The 13,772-nt window shown below is 36.1% G+C and overlaps 1 protein-coding gene across 9 annotated transcripts in view; it reads left to right on the top strand.

The window, feature by feature from the left end:
• Positions 1-13,772, top strand: part of LOC113506912 (TBC1 domain family member 24) — an 82,496-nt gene that overhangs the window by 16,946 nt on the left and 51,778 nt on the right. For 5 of the 9 annotated variants that reach the window (XM_026889753.1, XM_026889755.1, XM_026889756.1 and 2 more), the window contains exon 1: positions 3,868-4,359. In XM_026889753.1, the coding sequence (XP_026745554.1) occupies positions 3,883-4,359 (477 nt within the window). In that variant the 5' untranslated portion in view covers positions 3,868-3,882. Of the gene's footprint in view, positions 1-3,867; positions 4,360-13,772 lie in introns of those variants that run through there. The other 4 variants (XM_026889761.1, XM_026889758.1, XM_026889759.1 and 1 more) reach the window with 1 other exon arrangement.

Here is a 13,772-nt window from a genome sequence, read left to right as displayed (position 1 = left end):
CAAGAATTAGTAATTTAGCATTTCAGATTGTTTCTTTCTAAATTATTTTAATGATTTATTGACTGTGGTAAAGTAATTGTTTATATATTATGCTTACAAGCATTTCTCAACAATACTGTTTTACATGTAATGTATGTTATTGAAGTCCTACGGCATCCCAAGACTGGATTTCAAAATATAAGCCTGAAGATTGGTACATATATTGGTCCTATTATTAGCTTCTATAATTACTGACACAATTATTAGTTATTAGCGTACCATGATAAGCAGAAAGCACTCAACATTAACACAATACAGTGTTAAAGTATTACATTCATTTTCAGATTGGCATGGAATATTGCTATTAAAAACATTGTTTGTATATCGATAGGTTGTTACATTTCAACCTGGTTGAATGCTAAGGGTATTATTCAATATTCTGATAACGAAGGTGAAGGTGTTGGTTCGTAGTGCCCACTTGTAATAGCTTTGCGTGAAATTTAATTAACGTTAGCGGATATTAAATTTTGAAAATTTGTTTGTAGTTTGGAGTATATTTTCGAATTTTGATGTTTTTTCAAGGCTTGGTCTGTGGTTAAGTTAATTTCCATTTTAAATCGAAAAATACAGATATGTAATTTTATTGTAATCAGCATTGTCTTTGTTAATCCACTGGCACTGCAATATCTCCATATTATGCTCGTAAATAGCGAAATAATGCATTTATCTCGATAATGTTCCGAAAATAGCAACAGTACAGCTACATCAGATAAAACAGACGTTATCTTAAACCCAATAATAAACTAACCCACGGTATGCGTAAGAACTTTAGCTCTGACGTCATCATCATGAAAAATTGTAATCAATGTCTGCAAGAATCTATGAGAGACTTGTTTACGTCTACCTTTGGTCTGCCACCAGCTCTTGCAGACAAAATATCCAAAAAGAGGAGCCGCTTTGTTATTGTATTAGGAAATACAGCCTTTTTTTTTAATGTCCGTCATTAATGCCCGCTCAAGACGGTTTTTATTCGTTACTAGCTGTTGCCCGCGACTTCGTCCCCGTGGGTAGAAGATATAAGTTATAATTTAGGTACACCTGCCTGGTTTTTTTCATATTTTACACATCTTAGCTCCTATTAGTCGCAGCGTGATAGTTTATAGCCTAAAGCCTTCCTCGATGAATGGTCTATTCAACACAAACAGAATTTTTCAATTTGGACCAGTAGTTCCTGAGATTAGCGCGTTCAAACAAACAAACAAACTCTTCAGCTTTATTTATTAGTATATAGAAGTATAGATGATTATCTTACAATGTCGCATGGTGTCATAAACTAAGCAAAAAAACTTGTCTAATGAAGTTAGGGTATTGTAGAGTTATCTAAGCCTCGTCGACAACAAATAATTACATCAGGGTAATATAGTTTTATTTTAAATATAAAGCATAGAAGTTGAAGCTTTTTGACTGTTTTTACAGTCTGAAAAAACTAAGTCTACCGCATTGAAAGTGTTTCGTAATATTGCGCAGACATCGAGACTACGATAATAAGCCTAGTCACGAGATAGTCAACGAAAAGCCTACAATATAAAATGTATAAATAAACAGTGCCTACTACAAGATACTATGTATGTTGCTTGGAAAGTTGTCATAGTGACTGTGCAAAGTTGTTGAGCATATTCATGTTGCAAGACTTGAATATTTATTAAATGTTTGACGTATCACTATTTAGGAAGTTTAAGGTGCATGTATGTGCATTACCCCACCAATAGATAAAATGTTAGATTGTTTGTCTGTCTATGTATCTCGTCACCCAAAGGCAAAAAAAAACAATCACCTATTTAAGAATATTATATTTTAAAATTTTATTTCTAAGTGTGACTTACACTTATTTAAGATCATTTGAATGTCTTACACACATACAGTAGAATTAAATAGTAAATTCCGAACTAAATATGTAATCATTATGATTCCCACAATCATTCATTACTATTATTTATTCTTGACATGTACAGTTTAATAGTTGCATTCTATATAAAAAAAACAAAGCTATACCTACGTTATTGTGATTTAATTACATACTCGTATCACTGATAGCCGTCGTTATACAACGGCAAATAGTTATTTCTCCAACGTCCAAAGTCCTCCATTAATTGATACACAATCGAAACTATCACAAAGGTTTATTTATCAGATAAAACATTTATGGGAACCCTGTAGAAAATCAATAAAATCATTAGCCTTATCAGTGTTAATATACCTACCGTGGCCAGTCTTAATTATGTGTGACGTTAACCTAACCGGTTTGACTGGTTTAACTGGGTCAAAAAAATAGTCAATATTCTGTTTTTGGCAATAAACGTGACTGTACTGTTAATTAATAATAACATTAACCTTTGTTCTTGTCTCCGTCTGTGTGGTTGTTGGGTGAGAGAAATATCTTATAGTTTTTTTTATTTATCTAGCCTACTGTGTCCCACTGCTGGGCAAGCCCCTAAAATTCCCCCTGCCCCATTCAAGCCCCTAATCCATTCAAGATTCTTTATTCTGGGCCATATGGAACCAGCCCAGGCGGTGTGCGTTTAAATCATTCTCTACTCCAAAATTTTATCAAAATCTGTTCAGCGGTTAAACCTTTCCAAGCATAACAAACATACATACAAGTACATACATAGATTATAATGAAATTAAATTCATAGATTACCTTGAAACAGTATTCATTAAAAACAACTTTTTCTTCTATTCAATATTCATTCTATTTCTCCATTGTTAGGTGTCACATTACATATAATTTTATAATAATGATTGTATTGCACATGGAGGTGCAACTAACCGAGTAATAACTCAATGTAAGTAATGTCTAGACTGTAAATCGCAGCGGTTCGTCGGCGACTGCATTCGTAGATAACCTCGTCTTATCACACTTGTTGACTTAACACTAAACTGGTTGGTGACGGTGTTTGAGACCGCGGTGCACATTTATATAGAAATATTTTTTTTGTAAGTTAGTTTTTCTATTTATTCCAGAGGATTTTTATAAACAGTTGCAGATTTTATTATGCTAACTGACTAAGGTGAACTGAGGTTTTCGTAAATGCGTTAATTGTTCACTATTTATGCCTTTATCTTAAATTGTGTAAATGGTCTCAACACATAATTTAAAATTTTTCTTTTTGTACAAAATAATTGTAAAAGAAACGATGAAACAACTTTCAATTATCACTAACTAGCATATAATGACTATCGGCCAACGAAAAAACAAAATTAGTCAACATTGATTTCAAATTAGATCCATGTCACGTCATACGAATTCATTGACCAAGGTATTGTAGAGCTATTTCAGTAGCCTTTCAATCACAAATGGATAATCAATACGCGTACATTTTTAATCTGATGTCGTTGCCCTCTTAACGATAAACGTACACTTAGCGGTTCATTCCGACTTGCACCAAGACTGACATAGAATGTGAACCATTCAGGACGGGTGTCGGGTCGAGCAAAGGGCACAACACCGATGTTCATACATTTTATTTCTCTCCGTTCGCAAAGACTCAACCTACGATTACGTATGCAATACGAAAATTTCGTTTTATTGGCACCGCTCCAGAACGTTGCGTTTTGCTTTGATTCTGTTGCTATTAATACGACTGTTCATGATGTTATCGTGTGATATCTACGTGTTGTTTACTTGACGTATGTTGGTACTTAGTTTTCATGAAAAATGTTTCAGTTGAACAATGTATATAGAGAAATATTATTAAGGGACTCTATAAATAATTAAACTCAACGTCAGAATAGTAATCACTGTAATTAATTTTGAATAACTATATTTTATTTGTCTATTCGTATTAATCGCGTTCCTTAATTAAATGAAAGTAATTAATTATTGATATAAAATGAATATGCATGGTCTGTTGTACCGGCGCGCGCGTCACACGGTCAGATAAACAATGGAAGTGTGACAGTGTTGGGGCGCGCTATCGCATTTTCCGGAGGCTGGCGAGCTTGCGGCGGCGGGCGGCAGTGCCGGCGGCGCGCGCGCACCGAAAGCATGTGCCCCGCGCCTACAGTGCGATGTACATAGAACCTGCCGCGTTCCGCGCACCCAGCGCGGAGTCCCTCGCCGTCTCCGAAACCCCGCATATCTGGACGCAGTGCTTACCCTCTCCGTTATTCGCAGGCAAGAAAGCGCCCCTCAAATCGTTTGAGGAGATCCAGCCCCTCATTCACCAGGGCCGCAAGCGCGAGCTCAAGCTTCTCATCAGAGAGAACTCGTGGCCGATCAACAGCCCTGTCCGCGCCTCCCTGTGGCCCGCCCTCTGCAGGCAACACCAACATGGAAAGTCCATGCTCGACGGATTCTACTGGGACATGGTTACACAGGTCAGTGCTCTTTCAAATTACGCAACGCGACAGTGATAGGTATTTTTTCCAAGGTGTGCGACCAACTTCACTAACTTGTTTCGCACGTAAAGAAATTCGTTTCGAGCAAGGTAACGCTACTGCGTGTGTTATCTCGCGAGACCGGCAAGCATTTGATATATCCAAGGTCATGTCTATTTACTTTACACAATGCCGCCGAAATGTTTGTGAGCCTGTATCGCGCCCTCAGATAAGCCATCGTCCTCGTCAAGGTCTTAGAAATTTTCTTCATATTATTCGAGTGCTCCTTTTAGATTTAGCAACAAGCTACGCTGACCGATTCAAAATTCAAGTCACGTGGCCGCGTGTTGACCACAGAGCGCACACAGACAGGCGCAACTTGTCCTTGTGCCTGAAATGTACGAAGTTGACAATAATAAAAAAATCAATCTAGCGAACAAGGCCGCACACATATTTAGTGTAATGTGTGTTTGACTCGCGTCTGTTCAGTTGAAATTTGTATAAGTGGTGTAGGCTTGTCAGCGCGCGGGTCCTTGTATACGACATCAACGTGCGCTCGCGCATCCTCGCGTCACAATGGGAGCGACTCGCGCATCTTAATTAACCGCCGGCGGCCTAACAATGGCAGACTAATTATACGACAGGTGGCTGTGGCTAATGTATACAAGTACCGTGAATTTACGAGTTTATTGTTTTTTTCACATGTATTGAGACATATTTTATGTATTTAATGCAAAGTGTTGACTAGCCAGCTCTGGTAAATAAGAAGCTGTTTTCATTTAGAAATATTGATGTTTGTTTGGTCTCTGTTATTGGCATCGTTGTTAATATTGTTTACAAGTAAATGATAACTAGTTTTCTGGATTATTCTGATGGTTTCTTATCGTCAGCTCTGGATCAAAATTGAATCCTCTCATAATATGTACTCAATAAGATACTTGAATTTCGTCCATTGCATTTTGTTGTTTATTTTATTCGTTGTTGCTACCGGTTTCACTTGAATTGGCAAAAATGCTATCACAACTATAATATTAAGCCAAAATTTCATAACCAAAGGTGGCCAAAAAATCTTATGATCTATTATTCTGCCCACTAGTAAATATGTACGTAAGAGATTGGCACAGCATCAACTTAGCTCGCGGCTTGCTCACCTTCGGCAGCGCACGCGTCGCCCACCGCGTGCACCACGCGTATGTAGGCGTACTTAACGATTGCATTGTAAGAGCTTTCCAGATTACATGAGTGCTTTTAATTTTATGATATGAAACCAGTATTTATGATAACTTCTATAAATGCATTTTCGAAATCGAGTCTAGAAAACTTGAGTGTAGTATTGTTTTCTGCCCACGGATTTGGGTTTGTATTAAGTGACAAAAAATAATATAACAGTATCTTAATAATGTCACTATCCGATTATTTTTTCAAAATGTAACACTTCAATGGTCCAAACACCACAAAGCATGACCGAAAGCATGCTTTATTATCTAAATAATAATTATAATATATGTTTATTGATCATGTCATCAACGACAGCAATAAACAATCTATATTTATCTTCATATTTTACTGATAGTGTTAAATAATTATACATTTTCAGTAAATATGTTTGTTGGTCGATTTTCACTTATCGGGATGTCACGATCTTCACTGAAGCGTGATAATGGAAGCTAAGCGTCGATCCGACCTAATCTGGCTTTATAAATACGTTTATCTTCACCGCACCTTTTAAGATTTTTGAGAAGATTGTTCTATCCTCTTAAGTTTATGGTGACATTAACGTTACTATCATAATAAATTCATCAATTCAAGCCTGAAATATGAGAAAAGTGAATTAAAAGAACTGGAACAAAATTAGAATAAATCATTTTGAAACTGTTTGTCAACTGTAGTGGTTAAGTACCATTATTGATAGCTCCAATTCTCCAAATCTCTCAAGGAAAAAGCAACCCAAATAAACCATCACAAACAGAACACTCAATAACATTGACATCTCGACGATTTCGTCGAAATCTATATTGTTGTCCAACACATTAACCCAATTTATTCCCCTGACAAACGTAACGTGTACTCTCAATGAATCGTTCCAAAGTAAGTTATTCGGGTGAGTCAGAGCTGTCCACGTGCCATCCAAGGTGGAACGCGCCAAGTGTTCCGGATCTCTCAGAAACTGGGAAGGAAATACCGGACATCTTAGTACATGACATGTTATGTGTTTGGCAAAACTTCTGCCCCATCTCCTATGTAAACAACGGTTTATTTCCAACCAGATGAGTTTTATGGAAGGCATCTAGTTTCAATCGTCACTAAAACAACATTTGCATTTCCCACATTTCTTATGTAAGGCCAAGGTTTCGTAAGTTACTGGAGTGAGTCACTGGAGCATCCACGTGCCGAGCGATGACGGGCCAAGAGTTCCGGTTCACTGGGAAACTAGGATGGAATGCTTTTCGAAACATTTATTAGATGCATGCATTGTTATCTCCTTAATGTGAACTTTTGGCAATGTTTCCATGTTATTCATGCTTTGGAAAATTTCTAATGTGTTGTGTTAGGTCTTTTGGGTCTTAAAATAAAACGTGAACATTATAAATAGATAAGATATTTTGTAAGTTACAAGTTCTGATAATGGCGTAAAGGTTCTATAAACTTTAGTACCAAGGATATGTTCCGTTGCTGGTTAAGGTACACAATAAAATAGTCGTTTTGGAGCTATGTTGGCCACACTTGCGTCTAATGGTGCAATACTTTAAAAATAGTCTGACTAACTATATGACCCTGGTTTATCTTTTTTTTATTTTATCTATTACGGCTTACTAAGATTTGTAGGATTTGTAGCAATCTGAACACAAACAAAAGAATCTCCGAAATGGTTTTTCTTTGTCTAGCTGTCTGCGGTTGCATTGCTGTACTTTAACCGCATTGACTGATGATCGTGTCAATCTACAAGCAACGTTTTCAGCGTCTAATTATTTTCAAATACGACTGAGGTCGACTAACAATGTTGCCAAATATGTAATGCTGAATCTCAATAGATAAATACGACTTTAATATTTAATATATTTTAAACCGATTAACGAATAGTTTTCAGCAATCCAAGGATATTTTTTCTGATCTATATAGAGATAGAATGGATTAATAGTTTATCGATAAATACTTACTACTACACGTACTATGCTGATAGTGACTTAGTTTGCTATAGTATCAATGAGTAAATATGTGCCATCATCATTATTTTTCTCTTTACTGTTGAATATAGAGTAGATAGACATTTTATTTCTATAAAGACGTTAAATAGTATAGGATTTCCTACTAAGACATGTTTTAAAGATTTCTACTTCCATTTCACACAGCCAATTGAAAGAATTGAATTGAAAAAAATACATTTCATAAGTTCGTTAATGTGCGCGAGTCTTTAGGTATCCGTGAAATTCGTTCGAGGGTCGTTCGTAGGAACTCGTCACCTGAACTCTGGTGGAGTGCCAACGACACACACCTTGACCTCGCGATCAGTCACACTTTGTCACTCGCCGATAACGGTGGATTTCTCAAGATATCGCTATTTCTCTATACACTATATGTGCGAATGGGACGGGGAAAGCCAACGAAAGTGTCCGAATGTCTCGACTCGTGGTCTTCATGACCTAGACACCACGAAGCCGGTATCAGATTGTAAACAAGAGATATTTATGAAGTTAGATGTGCAGATATTCAGAGAAATCAACTTTCTATGACTTAAGCGTCTGCGTTTACTTTTATGTAATTTTGAATCTAATAAAGTCTGTTGACAAAGAGGAATATAATCAATTTGCTTCAGCCTATGTTTCTTCACCATCTTTTACAACTTGTTTTATGTTAGCTTTATTATATTAAATTGTTTTATCGATTCACCATCAACAATATTCTTGCCTAGCTACTAATGTTTTTGTTTCCTACAAACTTCTGCGACACTAAATGCTTAATTGCTAAATGGGATTCAACAAAGAAAGCGTTTTGAAAACAATAGCTATTCAGACGATTCGCGTTTTCAGTAATCTCATTAAGTTAAATCCGATTATCGCGGACGAAAGCCGGCGTCCCGCTATTCCACATTAAAATTAGACTCCTATTAAATCTCGGTACAAAACAGATCTAATTGTTTTGATAAATGGCAACTCTAAGGAAACTCTGTTAGTACCTTTTAATACTTAGCGGATTATTCTACCTTCTACACTGTCTTGAATTAATAATTTAAGTCCAAGCAAGAAAATTGTTTTTATACTGCAAGTTAATTTCCATTACATTAATCTTAATTATGTAATTATTATAACGCAATGTCACATTAATGTCAAAGGTGTGATTAGCAGTATCAAAGTAATTACAATTATACGTAATCTTTTTAGCTCATTATTATTTGGGACTGACCCAATTGACAAGTGATGGAGTGCCATTAATTTATAAATTAATCTTGGAAGCGTTAAAAAAACATACAAGTCGCCAAAGCAAGACCTATCGCAACTTAAAACGTTGGTGTTGACGTTCACATGCGCGTGCGCAACGAAATGGTTGATTAATGACGACACGATTAGCTGATTGGTTACGCATATGGCTTTCGATGATAAGGCTCTCTTGTCGACTGAATGCAACTAATACTTAATTTCATATATAAGGCATATTCTAAAGTTATTTGTAGTGATGACACTGAAAGAGGTGTGTCAATATTTCAGCATACCAGTACCCTGTGTCATCAAGTTTATGGCGTTTTATTGCGACCATGTTACCTTTACGACTGCAATAAAGACAGTTTCTTTTTCATTCATATTTATTATATTCATGCTTATTATTATCTTCCTCTTTGTTAAAAACAGCTGACGTAATGACGCAAATTGGTCCTTGTGTACTAATAAAACTCAATCGTTCTTCGATTTTAACTATCGTGGTATTATTATGATCATTAAAATCGCAGTCGGGTTTTATGTGACATAAAATCATATCACCGATAATTGATATACTTACATAGGTAAAGCGGTGCGCGCATGGACGCGCGCCAATTCTTAAAATAGACAAGAACCATTTTGTTTTTCTCACCTTCTGCTACTTGCATTGTGGTCACGTGGTGTGAACATCAATATTTTATTTAACTGATGTAGCTATGCTGCTTCTTGAAAAGTACAATGACTTAGCAAAACCGTGTCATGAATACGTAAGTTCGCCTGCCGATGTTTCGCAACAATAAAAACTCTACCGATAATATAATCAATATATAATAAAGATTCGAAAATAATTCAGAGATAAACGCGATTGCTGCAGCAAAAAACACACCAAAAACATGTGAAAATAAATTGTATTTTACGCTTGGTGTAGCGCGTCCTTGATCGAGTCAGGTGATTTGACCGGCGGACCAGAGAAATTTTACTCGTTATGACTAAGCCAAACCGTGACAGGAAGTGTACAATACTTACAGACAAACGGAGCCTATTTCCTGCACTTACAAGAGCTCGCACGCATTTCGCGACCTTCTCCGTTTATCGAGTTAATTCACTCGTCTAGTTAAAACGATCATGGTATTATTGATTTGCGTAACGCACATTGTTTCTAACGCAGAAAAGCAGGTTTATTTGCATATGGAATTTATGTTTGCGCTTAAAATAGAAATTGCACTAGTCAGAGCAGAAACTCTTGGGCAACTATGTAAAGTTCTATTTTAACAACTGCGACCATTTGAGCCGAAAATACCTCGGAAAACAAACCGCTTGCAATCATATTGCTGTGAAGGAAAACTGTCAAATGCATTAGCAATGAATGAACGTGTGAATAATTCACCGTTCGTATTATTTGTGAATACACATTGAATCGATTTACAGCGATAAGATATAAATAAATATTGAAGATTGCACTGCATGCCGTCGGTAGCTTTGTCACGCTATTATTATTACTATCGTAAGTGTTTGTCTCATTCACTAGATTAGAAGTCCCACACGTGCGTATTTCCTCTTTATTAACAAACATTAAAAGGCCTTACATATTTAAGTGCCCTATACTTATCGCAATACACCACACAAGGCTCACTGTTGCCAAAACCGGCAATCGTGTTGCAATTTGCGCATATTTAATCTCCGTTTCTGGGTTGCAAAGGAAATGTTTGCGGTGTTAAATCAGCACGTTTAGCTAGTGTGCGACATCGATCGGAGCATAATTCGAATGCCCAAACCACAGCACTTGCGGTCCCGGCCGTCTAATCGAGTTTGCGCAATAGCCTCTAATTAATTCTGCAGCTCACACGGCGATTGAATAATTGCTTGGTAACCGTTCGATAATCGCTTTTCGCGACGTCTCTTGTGATCATTGCCCTGCTTCGTATTCTCAGCATTATAACGTCGGCCTTAGGCTTCCACTAACCACGGAACACCGTCTCTATTCATTCTACCACTAATTTCTTTCGAAAGCTTTCAGATCCATTCATGTCTTTCATCCATTTTTTTTCTAACCTTGCATTTCTGTTTGGTAACGGAAATGAAGTCTTGTTACTTTTAATGAAAGATGGAAATTCGACCTTGTGGTCTGCCAACCTTGTTATTTGGTCTCATTAGGTGAATAGATCCTGCTTACGTACAGAGTTATATTTTTTTCGTATCCTCACTTTTCCTCTTTTCATGGCGGAGACGTGGATTAATGACATGTTCCGTATTAAGGCGACTTGAGAGTTGTTTTGGAACTGTCTTCAGCCACTGGATGTGGACGAGATTTTATTTGTTCAGTTCTTACGTAGATTTACGTTATTCTTGCTTTGATAGGGCAAACTCTGTGTCACGGATTTAATTGTAGAGGTGCTTAATGTATAATTGTAATAGCATCAATTACTAACAGTTTCATTAATGAAGAGTTCTTCTGATACTTGCCGCCAAATATAAATGACGGCAAATCGATACTTTGTATTTAAATTAAAATAAATATAATACACTATAATTATTATGTAACATGCATTATTTTACACAATATTACTGTCAAACCTGGTGTTTAAACCTGGACAACAAAATCTCATCAGACTTCACAACACTTGTGTGGAAATATTTTAAAAGTCAGAACGACAATGTGTACCGAAATGAAGTAATTGATATACAACGTACCAACGAGAGCTCACTGTAAGCGTCGAAGCAATTTAAAATCCATTACTCTTAAACGCTCGCTACTAATTAAACAGACTTAAATTTAATTTATGTATCTCCAGCGACAAATGTGGTGTTAATTGTTTCGAAGGAAGTCTTTTTATTTTCTAATATTGTACATTGAACAACGCTTTTCTGAGTAAGGTTGTCTTTGGGGGAGAGACATGGTGCTTTACGGCTTAGATTTCTTTTTCATCACCCTTTCCTCGGGTAGAACGGTATAGAGCCTCAGACTTTTACTATCTAAAACGTAACCATGTTTCTTCCTTTGTTCTTCGTTTACCGGGGCCACGGTAATCCTTTTGGACAATAGAAACCATTTCTCCACCACAACCGTCTCTTTTCCATGTGTGATAGTAGTATACTCTTGACTTGAGATTCCTAGTTATAAGCTCATGTGCCTACTCTTATTGAGATTTTTGAGGTCTGAAGTTTTCCGTCACGCCAAGAACTGATCTGATTTTGAGCTATTTGGTTCTTTATCTTTTTCTTCATTTCCTTTAGCCCATGTTTTATTTGTTCCCGAGTATGGAGAATTTAGCTTTAGTAGTTAATACACGATGATCCATGCGAAGCAAATTTTTTTATTATAAAACAATGACTATAGGGATTTCATAATTTAAAGCTGATAAGTGAAATCAAAACACAATGGAATTGTTTGTCAGATAATTATGATTAATATTGTAATTATGTTTCAATCGGCATATAAGTTGCGGATAGAGCATATATTACTAGAAATTATCATGATAATTATATATCTAAAGTTAAAACTAGACAACTGTAAGTAGATCACGTCAGAACCATCGACGATGAAGACTCGTTAGCGTTAACATACGACAAAACTAACCGAGAGCGATCCTTTATTATTGATAGAAAGACTTACCAGGAATCTTCAGTAGGCAATCCACCTTTAATAACGTGGTCCCAACTGGATATTTATAAAACATCATAATGATAAAATAAAAGAATATAGAATGTAACAGCTGTTTACCGTCCCACGTAGGTCGTTAGAGTCGTCTGAGACAAATAAGAACAGTGCAAACGGTATGTCGTTGTGTTGGTACAATAATTCTAACAATAAACGAAAATTGAATTTTTGTTGATCAACAACATTGAAAAGTTGTGAGTCTGGTCTTATTTTACTCATCGATTATATTATTGGCAGCCGGTACTGAGCTGCCGGTGCAGATAGCTTGTGGAATGTATGTGAATCAATTTGCTTTGTCTTTTTGGGCTTCCGATCCCCAGAGGGTAAAAACTGAACATTCTTTCTGTCCGTCCCTGACCAGTCTCTATCTCAGGAACCATCATGTGTTTCTTTTGCCGCTATAACATAAAATGCTTAAATTAGTTCGTGGTTAAAAACGGTTTTTACGTTTATAATCTAAGAGGTAGACAGCCCTTAGACGGTTTTTTCTTTAACGTAATAATAATTTAATTGACTAATAATAATCTGTGTATTTAAAAGATTTAAAATTTGCTGAACTGGACAGTACAGGCTTAATATAATAGCACGACTTAATCTCATGTTCAACCAATAATTTATACTAAAACAACTAGTAATTCACTTATTTATTTCTTCCTTTTCATGTATGTTTTAATCATTCGCAAATGTACGTTAATTTAACCAGAAATCCTGTACGTGATTTTATGTCTGTCTACTACTTACACTTTTTACCATCTGTGGAAGCTTGTAATTGGCATATGCTAGTATTATGTTGTTGATCTAATGTGTAAACATAGCCGTAAGCTCACCAAATAAAATAAAATAAAATAAAATAAATACATGTCATGTTTGTAGTGCTATCTGTTGCACGCGGCTTTGCCTGCCTGGATGTTGGTTATAGCTCTAAAACCATTACCCTCTAACGAAGTCCGATAAAACCCAGGTAATAATCCAAGGTGTCGCCTACCTTTACTTTGTCGAAATATGTCCAGCCGTTTTGGCGTAAAGAGACAACAAACAAATACACCTACATACAAACACACTCACATACTTCCTATTTATAAATATTTGTGTGTGATGAAGATACACTATATATTTAAGTTATAAGTATAACCGACCTTCCCCAATTGTATTTTTCTAAGGCAAGTCTCTATCGCGTTCTAGTGTTATCGCATTGTAAAACATGCGACGCATAACTATTAAAATACACACTAATAATAATGTTGGTTTTATTATGTAATGCATTTATGTCGTCTATTTTATTAGTATATGTTTCTGCGCATTTGCTTCAAGTACCTGCATACTTTCAAGTAAATCATTTTTTT

This window comes from Trichoplusia ni, unplaced genomic scaffold, assembly GCF_003590095.1.
Source record: "Trichoplusia ni isolate ovarian cell line Hi5 unplaced genomic scaffold, tn1 tig00000119, whole genome shotgun sequence".
NCBI lineage: Eukaryota > Metazoa > Arthropoda > Insecta > Lepidoptera > Noctuidae > Trichoplusia > Trichoplusia ni.
This window is presented reverse-complemented; position numbering and strand designations above follow the sequence as displayed.